Source organism: Gymnoscopelus microlampas (assembly GCF_963454915.1).
Source record: "Gymnoscopelus microlampas genome assembly, chromosome: 19".
In the NCBI taxonomy this organism is placed as follows: Eukaryota; Metazoa; Chordata; class Actinopteri; order Myctophiformes; family Myctophidae; genus Gymnoscopelus; species Gymnoscopelus microlampas.
The window spans coordinates 16,762,443-16,776,157 of record NC_139956.1 but is presented as its reverse complement, the minus strand read 5'-3'; the positions used below and the strand labels follow the sequence as shown (position 1 = coordinate 16,776,157).

Sequence of the window (13,715 nt, the reverse complement as noted above, 5' to 3'; positions counted from 1 at the left end):
AAATAAATTTACTAAGTCCAGAGCTCGATGAATGTTAGGGACCAAAAAAAGTCACTACAAAGTACTACCAATCAACTCTAAATTGCCTGAAACGTACTCCTAACAGGTTTTTGGGGGGACGATTTTGGCCTCCACACTTAGTGATTTTTTGGGATTTAACTTTCGTTTCGGTAGTTTGATTACAAAATGTAAGTTGTGTAAAAAATAATCTGACTATACTAAGTTGTTATTTGTTTGTTTAAGTCAGGCTATACTCTACTCAGAGTCATAAGTTTACAAAATGTACTAAAGTACAGTGAACGTCTGTGCGGTTTGTCTTCATCACTGAAAATAACGTACATGTAAACTGATATAAAACTGCTGTCATGTGCAGTTGGGGTGAAGAAACACAACCATTTCACTCCTAATAATACCTATTTGATTTGACATCCTGACTTGCTGCTGTAGCTGAGGCTTGAACCTGTTACCTGCGGCTCACTAGTCAGTGACTCTATCCATTCACCTACAGCTGTTTCTTAGAATCTGTGGTTCTGAAACGTTTTGTTGTCAACCCCCCAAATTGACACGTATTTGGGCAGTGGACCCCAATGTGAAAAGATGTAGTGTCAGGGCCCCCCATGAAAAAGATTTATATTTATGCTGTAACACATTTTTTTTAAAGTTATTTGTCTTGTTTGTTGTTCAAGTCAACACACCAGGAAGGCTGTACTTGTCAGCCATCTGTTAGCTCAATGGGTTGAGACGCAGTATTCATGATCCAGAGGTCATGAGTTCAAATCCCATTGATGTCTTTCCTATGATTATTTCCTTTGCAGACTGGCTTCCAGAAGATCAACTGAAACTACCAGGAAGGCTATATTTGTCATCCAACTGTTAGCTCAATGGGTTGAGACGCAGTATACATGATCCAGAGGCCATGAGTTCAAATCCCATTGATGTCTTTCCTTTGCAGACTGGCTTCCAGAAGATCAACTGAAAACTACCAGGAAGGCTGTACTTGTCAGCCATCTGTTAGCTCAATGGGTTGAGACGCAGTATTCATGATCCAGAGGCCATGAGTTCAAATCCCATTGATGTCTTTCCTATGATTCTTTCCTTGAGTGGGTTCGATTCCCACTCCGAGTCATGTGTCCCCGGTAACTTGGGGCAACGGATAAATTGACTGATATCCTTCGTGATGCTTCCCTTTGCAGAATAACTGCTAGAAAAACAAGTTAAAACCACCAGGAAACCTGTAACTCTCAGCCAACAGCATAGCTCAACTGGTAGAGCGTCTGTCCAATAACATGACTTGACTTGACTTGAGTGGGTTCGATTCCCACTCGAGTCAAGTGTCCCCGGTAACTTGGGGCAACGGCAATTTATCCGTTGCCCCAAGTTACCGGGGACACTTGACTCGAGTGGGAATCGAACCCACTCAAGTCAAGTCATTGGACAGACGCTCTACCAGTTGCCTTCCTGGTAGTTTTCAGTTGATCTTCTGGAAGCCAGTCTGCAAAGGAAAGACATCAATGGGATTTGAACTCATGGCCTCTGGATCATGTATACTGCGTCTCAACCCATTGAGCTAACAGTTGGATGACAAATATAGCCTTCCTGGTAGTTTTCAGTTGATCTTCTGGAAGCCAGTCTGCAAAGGAAATAATCACAGGAAAGACATCAATGGGGTTTGAACTCATGGCCTCTGGATCATGAATACTGCGTCTCAACCCATTGAGCTAACAGATGGCTGACAAGTACAGCCTTCCTGGTGGTTTGACTTGAACAACAAACAAGACAAATAACTTTAAAAAAAAATGTGTTACAGCATAAATATAAATCTTTTTCATGGGGGGCCCTGACACTACATCTTTTCACATTGGGGTCCACTGCCCAAATACATGCCAATTTGGGGGGTTGACAACAAAACGTTTCAGAACCACAGATTCCAAGGAAACAGCTGTAGGTGAATGGATAGAGTCACTGACTAGTGAGCCGCAGGTAGCGGTTATTATTATTATTAATGATTTAAAATCTGAAATACATTTTACACCCATATCCTCAGACTGATGTAGTGTCTGCTGATGGACACTAGATGGCGTCCAAACAGCAGTTTTTTGTCTTTTTAGTCAGTCTGTCCATAAAGAGGGTTAAACACTCAATCAAACACACCCCAAACACACATACACGAAATGTCTTTTTAAAAGCTGTTTATTTAAGATGTGACGGATGTCAACACAACAATCTGAAGGGAACAACAAACACTTTAGTTAAAATAAGGTGACCGTTATTTAAAATGATTAAGCAACAAAAACAGAACGATTGATGGAGTAATAACCAAGAATTAAACATGACTAAAATACAATAATTATGGGTCATCAACCAACTGTAATCACAAAGAGACACAAGACACAATTAATGGAACATCTTTATGTATCAGCTAACAGTATGGAAACCGTATAAGGCTATAAATATGATTTGTAATCAAACTGTACAATTTATTCAGTTAATTAAATACAAAAATGTACCAGTCTGGTATTCACACTGTCACAAAATAATATATTTAGAGATTAAGCATCATTAGAATAATCTCATTGCGTTTACATACAAATGATAAATTATCAATACAAATAATCAGTTTTCACACAGGGAAATATGTTTGTCACAGTCAAGTCCTGACAGGAGTACTGTATATCTGTGCTGTCGGGCAGAAACCAGCTATGTCCAAAATATCAACTTCTCAGGAAATGAATAAACCTTTTTAAAACAGCGCAATACTGCCTCATCAAAGTTGATGGTGACTTTATGCATTGTCAGATACTTGAATGTGTCCTTATATTATCATCACATTACCCAAATACAGCTCAAGTGGAGTTAGGAGTTTTTTTTTACCATTCATGTTTTTAATTCTGTCTGACTTTGTCATTCTAATCAATGATGGAAAAAACAGCTATCTCCAAAGTTGGAGTTAGGTGGTTTGACCGACAGTTTGAGGATACAATAGAGTTAGGAGGTTAAGCACTTTTTAATACTTTTCATTGGTTCAATATTTGTAAAACCCACACACAGACGTGGAGGGTATTCAGTAGCACAGATTTAAAAATGGAAATAGCTGGTTTCTGTCCGACAGCGACACTAGTATGGTATATGTACTACATTATAAAATACAACATATTAATAAAAAATGTCTTACAAGGCCACTGTGGGCTGATGGCTGGATAATGATTCTATGGTGACAGCCCAGAGCAGAAATCTCACGAGTTCAATTCCCAAGCTAGTTTATCTATCCTGGCAATGTTTCTTTGACACAGTACCTCTAGTAAGGCTGGTTTTATATCCTACCAGGTCCTCTAGTGCTGCTGGTTTTATATCCTACCAGGACCTCTAGTACTGATTGTTTTATATCCTACCAGGACCTCTAGTACTGCTGGCTTTCTATCCTACCAGGACCTCTAGTACTGCTGGCACTGACAGATCTAACCTGTCAGTGATTACACCAGGAGAATACCAGGTTAACCACTTAAACCCTCGATATACACAGTGAAACGGACCTGAGTTGCAATTGTACTTGTCTGCTCTAGTTTCCTTTTATACCAAATCTCTTTGTCAGAAATAGCTGATCTCCAAGCTCACAACGCATCGCATTTTGACACCTCATGAGCTTGGACATCAGCTATTTCTGGTGAACGTTCCCCCCAGAACAGTGAAATCTGGGGTTCAAGCGCTGAGTGATCCGGTACTACGCTGTGCTCCTGGGCAATGGCCGCCAGCTCCTTCAGGAACTCGGCGTACAGGATGACAGCGAACACTCTGCTCCGGGCCTGGGGGGGGATGGGCGGGCAAGGGGGCAGGTGGGGGGTGATGGGTGGGCAGGGGGGCAAAATGGGGCCATCCGCCTTTCTAGAACCATGTGACGGTATGCCAGGCTCCGCTGTGATGTCATCACCTGGAGACGACTGGAGCAGCTCTGAGAGAGAGAGAGAGAGAGAGAGAGAGAGAGAGAGAGAGAGAGAGAGAGAGAAATGGGGGAGTTAATAAAAGTTGAAGAGCTACATTATAACTCTCTTTAACATAGTTAAATGCAAATGTATTTTAACTAGCAGGGATTCTCAAAGTGTGGTCCAGGGACCCTCTGGGCTCCTTGAGGGGGCTACAATTAAAATGGACCCTTACATGTCTGTAACTCTTAGAGAGTACAAATACAACACATTGGACCATTTGGTTCCATTTGTACACTCTCAGAGTTATGGGAAATTAAAACGTTTGAGAACCACTGGTCAAGAGGAAAAGTCGACTCCATAGATCATGGTACTAAGTCTTAGACCTGAGGCCGATTCTAAAAATGCCTTCTAAATCCATTTCTGAAAAACCTATGTTGCTATATGTACAATATAGCTAAAATCTAAAATGACAGATGCTTTCCCTGTTTGAATGGGTTAATGAAGATGTGTGTGCGTGTGCATGTGCATGTGTGTGTGTGTGTGTGTGTGTGTGTGTGTGTGTGTGTGTGTGTGTGTGTGTGTGCGTGCATGAGTGTGTGTATGTGTATATGCTGTATATATATACCTCTGATCTTCATGTGCTGGTCTTTAGCCAGTAGGAACCTCCATGCCTGAGTGATGACAGCTGGCCATTCTGGTCTGCTGGACACATACTGTTCTATCTGCACACGCACTGAAACCAGCACCTACGCACGCACGCACGCACGCACGCACGCGCACACACACACACACACACACACACACACACACACACACACACACACACACACACACACACACACACACACACACACACACACACACACACACACACACACACACACACACACACACACACACATATATATTTATTTGTGCTTTATCCCTTTTCTTTATTTTTTAAATATATTTTTCAAGGCTTTTATGCCTTTATTTATAGCTTATAGTGGGGAAGGACAGGAAATGGAGAGAGATAAGGGGAGAGACATGCAGTAAAGATCGCCGGGAACATTGGAGCCTATACGTGCCAAAGTGTTTTATCCTTTTGAGCGATAATTATTGTACAAATATATCTTCTGTATGTGCGTTTTTACCTATAAAAACATCAATCAATCAATGTCTGTGTGTTTACCTGGTATAATGTGCAGTGATGTTGAGTTCGTAGTGTGTGTTTGTGTGTGTGTGTGTGTGTGTGTGTGTGTGTGTGTGCGTGTGCGTGCATGTGCGTGTGCGTGTGCGTGTGCGTGTGCGTGTGCGTGTGCATGTGCGTGTGTGTGTGTGTGTGTGTGTTTACCTGGTACAGTGTGCGTACGTTGGGCTGGTATTGTGCGTGTGCGTTGAGCAGGAAGTCTTTGAGCAGAGGTTGCGGGTACGACGCCAGCTGAGCCAGCAGGCCGGTGAGCAGCAGGTTGACAGAGATGGAGTTCTCTAGAAGGTTCTCCAGACGAGACAACAGAACACTGAGGAACGGGCCTGATGGGAAACAACAACCAATAATGGATTGGAGCAGCGAAAATGAACATGAATGGCTGCATGAAGGAAGGAATGAATGAATAATTTATTTTTTGGTGTCTGGGTGCCTCAACACAGCCCATCACATAAGGGATTATTCAGACACATTTTAAGGAACTCAGTATTTCCAGTGCCAACATGCTGACACTAACTATAAGTACAGAGACAGTTTAGTAGTCTAATTTTAAGACTAGATAGTGGAGGGCAAGAAAGAGAGAGAGAAAAGAACATATGCATGTTCAATGTGGTGTGAACCTAGTAAAAACACTTGAACCCTCCAAATTTAGAAAAACGCGGTCCAAGTTCAGAGCTAACTAAGTTTACTACTCCAAATCTCTATAGCCGATCTACAAGCAAGCACACAACGCGCCATGTTGCGACGCGTTGTGAGCTTGTAGGTCTGCTGTTTTTGGCTAATGTTTCCGGTGGTTAAGTACCAGGCAACTACAACTACTTTTACACCGGCGACCGCTAACGAGAGACTAGATAAGACAATAGCATTAGAGATCGGGAAGAGACGGCAAGACAGAGGACAGCACGATGGGAAGATAATTATGTTTCCATCATGTTGAATGGAAAATGTATTTGTCTCATAGGTAACAACTGTGCTCTATTCTGTAAACAAATACCCCTTCCCAGAAACTAATAATAACCACATAAACATTTGTTATCTTACTTTTTGTGGTACAGTAGCTTGTGTTTTAGTCTTTAAAGCACCTCATAAACATAAGACGTCATTAATTAAAAAGTAATTAATTATTAAAGTAATCAAACGTAATGCTTCGCAAAATGGCCCCCGTTCACCCCCAGACCAGGCCCTTCTAGGAACATGGCCCAGTTCCCTTATAGCTCTGTTTGAACACAAGGACTAAGCAAACCGTGTCCTGTTGTTTGTACGTGCGTGTGTGTGATAAAACACAACCAACCTGTAAATGGAACTCCGACCTTCCTCTCTCTCCTCCTCTCTTCTGCTCCTCTCTCTCCATCATCTCCTCCTCTTCCCTCCTCCCGTTCCCATCCGTCAAAGTCCACTTCCTGCTCTAGCCCCTCCTCTTCCTGTTTCTCTATCAGCGCTCGCACTCGCCCGCGGAAAGCCGCCATGCCGTCGGTGATGTCATCGCCTTCTGGCTCCGCCCCCAGTGACATCATGAGCGCCCGGTACTGGGACAGGAAGTTGTCGCCGGCTCCCACCGTCGTCCCGGCAACGGGCGGCGAGTCGACGCCGTTCGTCAGGGTGACGGAAGGGTCACATGTCTCACATTCAGCGTGACTATTGGCTGTCCTTTGTGTGTGTGTGTTGCGGTGGTGTGTGTGTTGGCTTTGTGTGTGTGTTTCATGCGTGTTGGTTGTGTTAGTGTGTCCGTTCACGTTAGAATGAAGATTCTCTTCATCCTCTCTCCCTCCCTCCTCTCCTCTCCTCCTTTCCTCTGTCCTTCCCTCTCTCCTCCTTGTTGACATGATGCTACTGATAGCTTCCAGCACTGTCTTCCGCGTCGGTGTCCATTGTCCGTTTGGCGCGTCGCTTTGACAACCGCTCGCTCCCGCTCCCGGCGCGTGGTCCACATTCAAAATGGCCGCCTCGTCGACCAGGTCACGGGTGGAGACGAGGTCGCAGGTGGAGGCCAGGTCGGACAGGAAGTCCGTGTCCTCGCTGTAGGCTCCGCCACTGACCAGCAGGGCGGCACTGCGACGCATGGCCTGTATGTGGCCAGGGGGCGGGGTCTGGAGACATACGGGAGCAGCCGATTGGTTGTTTTCGTCGGTGACGGCCATGTCGTCCCACTCTAGCTCCACCTCCAGGGCGGAGCCAGACCTCCCCAGGCGGTGGTTGTCCCTGGCGACGGAGTCTGAGCAGAGGGAGGAGGGGGTGGAGGGAGGGGTTTGTGCTTTTCTTCTCCTCTCCTCTCCATCACTCTCTCCGTCCTTCTCTCGTTTCTCTTCGTCGTTTTCACGCTTCTCTTCTTCCTCGTCATCTTCCTCTTCCTCGTCCTGAGACGGTGGGGAGACGCCGTCGTACGGAGCCGACCACAGGAGACACGCCCTGGACAAGAGACATGTGAGATCAGAACAGAACACCCAGGCTGTTATAGGAACTAATGAAACACTTGACTTGAATAAAACCAAATTAGAAAGACTTTAAACTAACCCAAAGCATATTAAGGCTAGAAGAGACTAATCTAGACTAAATTGGACTAAACTAAAACTAAAATAAATTAAAAATTATTATGCTAAACTGAACTTGACTAAAACGAGCTTCAATTAAACTATTCTAACTAGTCCATGCTAACCTGTTAGTAGTCGATACAGCCAGTCTTGCGTCCCAGAGGTAATGAAGGTAATTCACATCCATTGGAAACTCACAACCTTGGCTGAAACCAACACTGTCTGCATCTGTGCAGTGATAGACAGAGAGAGAGAGATACAGAGAGAGACAAATAGACAGAAAGAGACAGAAAAAGAGACAGAAAAATAGATAGAAAGAGAGAGAGATACAGAGAGACAGAGAGAGAGGGAGTTGATTATGCAATGTTGTTGCACTCTCAGAATACAGTAGTGGATGGAAATACACATGATCTATTTTAGAGTTTTGGAAATGTGTTTAAAATATGCACACCATTTGGATGGAAACTTAAGCACCGTGAAGTGATGAGGGTTACGGACGATGCCTGTTTGTGTGTGTGTGTGTGTGTGTGTGTGTGTGTGTGTGTGTGTGTGTGTGTGCACGCGCGCACGCATGCGCGTTCTCACCTGCTCCTTTGGGCCAGTGTATGTGCTCAGAGTGTGAGTGTGTGTGTGGACACCAGGAGGGCATGAGGAGCAGCAGAGAGGAGGCGCAGGAGGAGTAGACGTCTCTCTGTGTGAGAGAGGAGCGCTCACTCACACCCAGATGCTCACATGGGATCAGATACCTACACACAAACACAATACACACACTTCTACGGTCAACTATTTAGATTATAAAACACTGGTTCTCAACGTGGGGTCAGGGGACTACCAGGGGTCCAAATGTTGACCAGGTCAACTTTGGTTGACCTGGTCCTGTAACTCTGAATGGAACAGAATGGACCCATCACGGTCCATTCTTTCCATCTGTACAGGGTCAGAGTTAAATTAACACAGAGGATATTACAGTGTAGAGTGGGGTACCAGAGATGAACAAGAAATGACTAAAGTCATAATATAGCCGCTAGCGGCAGGCTTTTTTTGCCCCAATCTGCCGTTGAGAAAAAAAAAATGGAAAAAAAAAACTTTTTGAAAAAACATTAAAAAAAAGAAGAAAAAAAAAGAAAAACTTTTTTGAAAAAATATATGTCCTTTTGAATATGATTTGACATTCATATTATTAGCAGCTGTAACTCTTGCAATAAAATTTGGAATGTTTGGAATATTTTTTTGAAACATTCTAACTACACAAATGCTCCCCTGGGCACAAAACATTTATAAACATATTTGAGAACCACTGGTTTAAATAATAATTGGAAGCAAGCCAAAATAAGCAAGTACACAATAGAAATAAGCCCCAAAAACCGCAACGCGCAACTACCGATTTTTACAAGCAACTTTACAGAAAAAGAAGCCCAAAGGCGCTTATAATAAGCCAACATGGCAACACTGAACACTGGAACACTGGAGCCAACGTGCTGGGAGTGGGAAGGATCAAAGTGCTGGAGCGGATTACTGGAATGGAGTGCTTTAATCGGAGCGTTTTATCGGTCATTTTGCTGGAATCCGATCCGATCCACATTTTTTCATTGATAAATCGGATCGCGGCATCTCTAGTGTGTGTGTGTGTGTGTGTGTGTGTGTGTGTGTGTGTGTGTGTGTGTGTGTGTGTGTGTGTGTGTGTGTGTGTGTGTGTGTGTGTGTGGGGGGGGGGGGGGCTCTCTCCCTCTCTCTGACTCTGCTGCTAATCTCTCGCTCCTGCAAAGGAGGAGAGGCGGGTGCTTTAAAGGAAACTTACTCCCCATTGGCTTAAAGGGGGGGAAGTGTGAAGGACAGCCAGGACAGCCAATGAGACTTAGGTGTCGACCCCTGAGTGCTTAGGTGTCGAAAGTCTACTCAGACTGTCTGTAGAGACGCGCTAGCGCTAGCGTCTAAAAACTATTGAAATGGGGGTCTGTGGCCTGATGCATATAAAGCATTCTGATGCATATAAAGCATTCTGATGCATATAAAGCATCCTGATGCATATAAAGCATCCTGGTGCATATAAAGCATCCTGGTGCATATAAAGCATTCTGATGCATATAAAGCATCCTTGAAATTAAAAAGGGTGAGAATCACTGCATAATAAATGACATGAACCCTAGTAAACAAACAACAGGGTAAAGTCACATAATAGTATAAAGAAACACAATTAAGTCCTAAAAAAGTAAGTAGGTTACCAGGCAAACATCGAAACTAGCATCTGTCTAAACAACAAGCTATCTAAATAGCAATTAATATAGTTTATGTCTATCTAAACAACATACAGTACATAGCATATATGAATGAGTAATCAACATACTGTACATCTGCAAACGTATAATAAGGATCTATCAACATAGGCTACAAGAAGTGATAAAGGTGAGTTGTCAGACTGCAGTGTGGAGTGAGTCTGCAGTCCTGACTGAGCAGAGGGAGGTCATTTCACAGTTTGGAAGCCAGGACGAAGAAGAATCTAGGACGCTTGGAGCGTTTCCAGGGTGTTTTAGGGAAGGTTCGAAGAGGCTGCCTGTGTTAGCAGCAGTATTCTAAGAAAGTGATGAGGTTCAATGTATTGTCTGTGTAGAGGAGCGACCGCTGATTTCTCTGCTGTGGCAGGAGGCAGAGTCAACACAATAGGAAGCATCAAAGTTGAGCAAAGTTCAACTTTGCCGCTGCTGTGTGGTGAGACAGAGTGTCAGCTAACCAGAAGCGTGCTGTGCTCTGAAATAGACATGGACTGGGCTTCTACACTTGCCTGTGTGCAAGGAGCTGAGTCAGGAAGGGTGTTCATATAGAGATGTTACACTGACCTGAGGATGAGCTGAAGAATGACGTCTTCACAGAACAGACCAATCAGAGTCCTGAATAGAGACAGAGACACTGTACCCAGCTGCACGTGCGCGCGCACACACACACACACACACACACACACACACACACACACACACACACACACACACACACACACACACACACACACACACACACACACACACACACACACACACACACACACACACACACACACAGGTCAAACCAGCAGTAGTCTGAATAGGGCAGGCCGATTAACCCGAAAATATATCGAAACTGATATTAAGAACCAATAACTTTTCTTTACATTTATTTTCCTTATACATATCAACAAATCAAAATGAAATATAATATAAATATAATATAATAGATTTTTTATAATCCACTTAATCAATCAGTCTGATTAACCACTTAACACTGTATTATACTTCATTATACAATGGTATGCATGTGTCACCTGGAAGGGTGTGTTGACCCTGCTGACCAGCGTGTCCAGGATGTGCACGTTGTCGTGCGCGTGCATGAGGATGAAGGACAGGAAGGTGTGCAGCAGAGCAGGCTCAGAGATGCAGCGCAGGAACAGGTCCAGGTACGCTGTGGACGTCATCACCTCCTCTACTGTCACCTACACACACGCACACAGTAAATACGTATGAATTCTAGTCAACAAACGACAAGTCAACCTACGTAGAGTGCTAAGAAAACAACGTACACAAATGTTAATGTTAGATAGATAGCATGATGTTTAGACAGATGCTAGCTTCACTGTTAACTTGGTAGTCTTGTTTCTTTGAGGCCTCAAACATTTGTGAATATTTTAACGTAACATCTGTGGTCACAAAACACACAATATAATTAACAAAAACATCTGAACAAGTGCAGTACAGAGTTCTGCGGGATTACAGTAGAGGAAACAGATAGACAGATACAGTAGATATGTTTTTATCTCCATACAGGACAACAGGAAGTTCAGTTAATCAGCCAATAGGGACAGGTGTTGTTACCTTATGCAGAGCAGGGGCCAGGACAGGAACCAGGAAACCATTGTAGATGTAACCTAGCAACTGAGACCTGATGGAGGGATGGGCCACCTGAGAGAGAGAGAGAGAGAGAGAGAGAGAGAGAGAGAGAGAGAGAGAGAGAGAGAGAGAGAAGAGAGAGAGAGAGAAGAGAGAGCGAGAGAGATTAAGAAAAAGGGGGTGTATACGGTAAGTGAAGTCATGAGTTAATGTGTATAGTGTGTGTGTGTGTGTGTGTGTGTGTGTGTGTGTGTGTGTGTGTGTGTGTGTGTGTGTGTGTGTGTGTGTGTGTGTGTGTGTGTGTGTGTGTGTGTGTGTGTGCGCGCACATAGAGTTTGACTTCTTCACACAAAGAAGGATGTTTACACATTTAAAACAAACACACGCTCCTCTGTGACCTCTTGGACACAAATTGTCATCCTATGAGTGGCTGAAATGGTGCGTAATTGTTTTTTTTCCAACCGACGCATTTTTTCGGATGCTTTAAAACTGATTGACCAATAAATGAAATAGACTGTGTGTGCAAGGGACTTCAGTGTAACGCCCAGGAATCAAACCCGGGTCTCCCATGCGTAAAGCCAACATCTTACCACTAGCCTAAAGGTGAATACCCCCTTGGCCAGGGGAGATATTAGGCTTGTGGTCATCAGGCAGAGGCTCTGAGCCACTACTACTACACTAGATAAAATGTAGTCTTAGATTATCATGGCAAAAACATTTGTTATGGTCGTTCAGTGTGACAGGATGAAGAACGGTTGCCCACAATGAGCTAATCCTCACTGTCAGAGGCTACGATGGAGCTTTGGCAGTGCAGTGTCCAAACCAAGTTTGGCTGCATCGTGGCTTTAATGATCACCCTTGTAAAAGAGTTCCTTTGGATGAGGGCTAGGTAGACAGAATGACAAACCAACTGTTGCAATAATCCGGATTTATTTTCTTTAAAGTGCACAAAAAATGATGTTTAAAAAAAAGTAACTCAAAAAAACACAAAACAATAAACTTACATGCTTCAAACAAGCAACATGTCCAGAGACTAACTGACTCTGTCAGACTGAGATAAAGGGGCAGAGCTTTAACAGCAGCATTGTGCCCGTGACTTTCCTAACTCAGGCCTGAGACTGGACTGACTCATATCATCTACCTGAATGGCTCTACTTAGTGGCCTCAACCATGTCCTAAAAGACAGGCAACCTCAACACATTCCCCTAAAATACAAGTGAACTCAAACAAAGAAAACATTTTCCACACTTTACAGAAATGATTCAAATCAATCAAAAGGTAAGTATTAATCATGTTTAACCACACACCTCTTTTCCATCATAATATACCTTATACAGAAAAATCCCACACTCCCCTGTCAAATGGTATGTCCCAATTCCCCTACCCTCCATATAAGGAGCACTGTGGTCATGTGTTACTCTTTTCAGATCCTCAGACCAGGAAGTGGTCATGGTAAGTATGTGTGTTTGTTTGGTGTGGTGAGGAGCTTTAAACTGTTGAGATACAATAAAGTGGTTATGTTTTAAACAAACAATTGTCTCTGTGTTGTTTGTATAAATTAAATGAATATGAAATGAGTAGTATGATAAATGCATATGTTAAACAGAAAATAATGAAAATAATGGAACATGTGAGGCTATAAAGGTAAAGTGGGAAAGGCAGTGTCTGTCTTTACCACAACCCTCACCAGACCGTTCTATAATAACAGCTACGAACATGTGAAAACACAGGCAAGTTCAAACTGCTCTATTTACTGGAGAAGTTATTGCTTGAACATTGGCATACGTCAGCTGACATGCATGTGTTCGTGCCTGCATGTGTGAGTGTGTGCATGTGTGTGTGAGTGTGTGTGTGTGCGTTTGTGTGTGTGTGTGTACCTTGATAACAGTATTACAGAAGTCCAGAGAGTTCAGGAAGTCGACCAGAGCAGGCACCTGTTGATCAGACACACAACACATTTGGGGACAGATTTTGGACGTCAAACAAGATGACAGAGGACAGCATGTCAACCTGAAGACAACATCCTTAATGTCCTCAGTTTGTTTTTACTGCCGTTACATAAGTTTAGGTTTAATGTTGGATCAGTTAGGGTGGTGTGTGTGTGTGTGTGTGTGTGTGTGTGTGTGTGTGTGTGTGTGTGTGTGTGTGTGTGTGTGTGTGTGTGTGTGTGTGTGTGTGTGTGTGTGTGTGTGTGTGTGTGTGTGTGTGTGTGTGTGTTTTCACATTA

The 13,715-nt window shown here is 43.5% G+C and overlaps 1 protein-coding gene across 1 annotated transcript in view; it reads right to left on the bottom strand.

Moving 5' to 3' along the window:
- Positions 1–3,189: 3,189 nt before the first annotated feature.
- Positions 3,190–13,715, bottom strand: part of LOC311035385 (FHF complex subunit HOOK-interacting protein 1A-like) — a gene marked incomplete at its 5' end in the record, with an annotated part of 17,199 nt that continues 6,673 nt past the window's right edge. The window contains 8 exons of the mRNA XM_084043554.1: positions 3,190–3,946; positions 4,546–4,666; positions 5,254–5,432; positions 8,220–8,380; positions 10,469–10,548; positions 10,927–11,094; positions 11,474–11,560; positions 13,366–13,422. Coding sequence (XP_083899680.1) covers positions 3,609–3,946; positions 4,546–4,666; positions 5,254–5,432; positions 8,220–8,380; positions 10,469–10,548; positions 10,927–11,094; positions 11,474–11,560; positions 13,366–13,422 — 1,191 coding nt within the window. The 3' untranslated portion in view covers positions 3,190–3,608. The remainder of the gene's footprint in view (positions 3,947–4,545; positions 4,667–5,253; positions 5,433–8,219; positions 8,381–10,468; positions 10,549–10,926; positions 11,095–11,473; positions 11,561–13,365; positions 13,423–13,715) is intronic.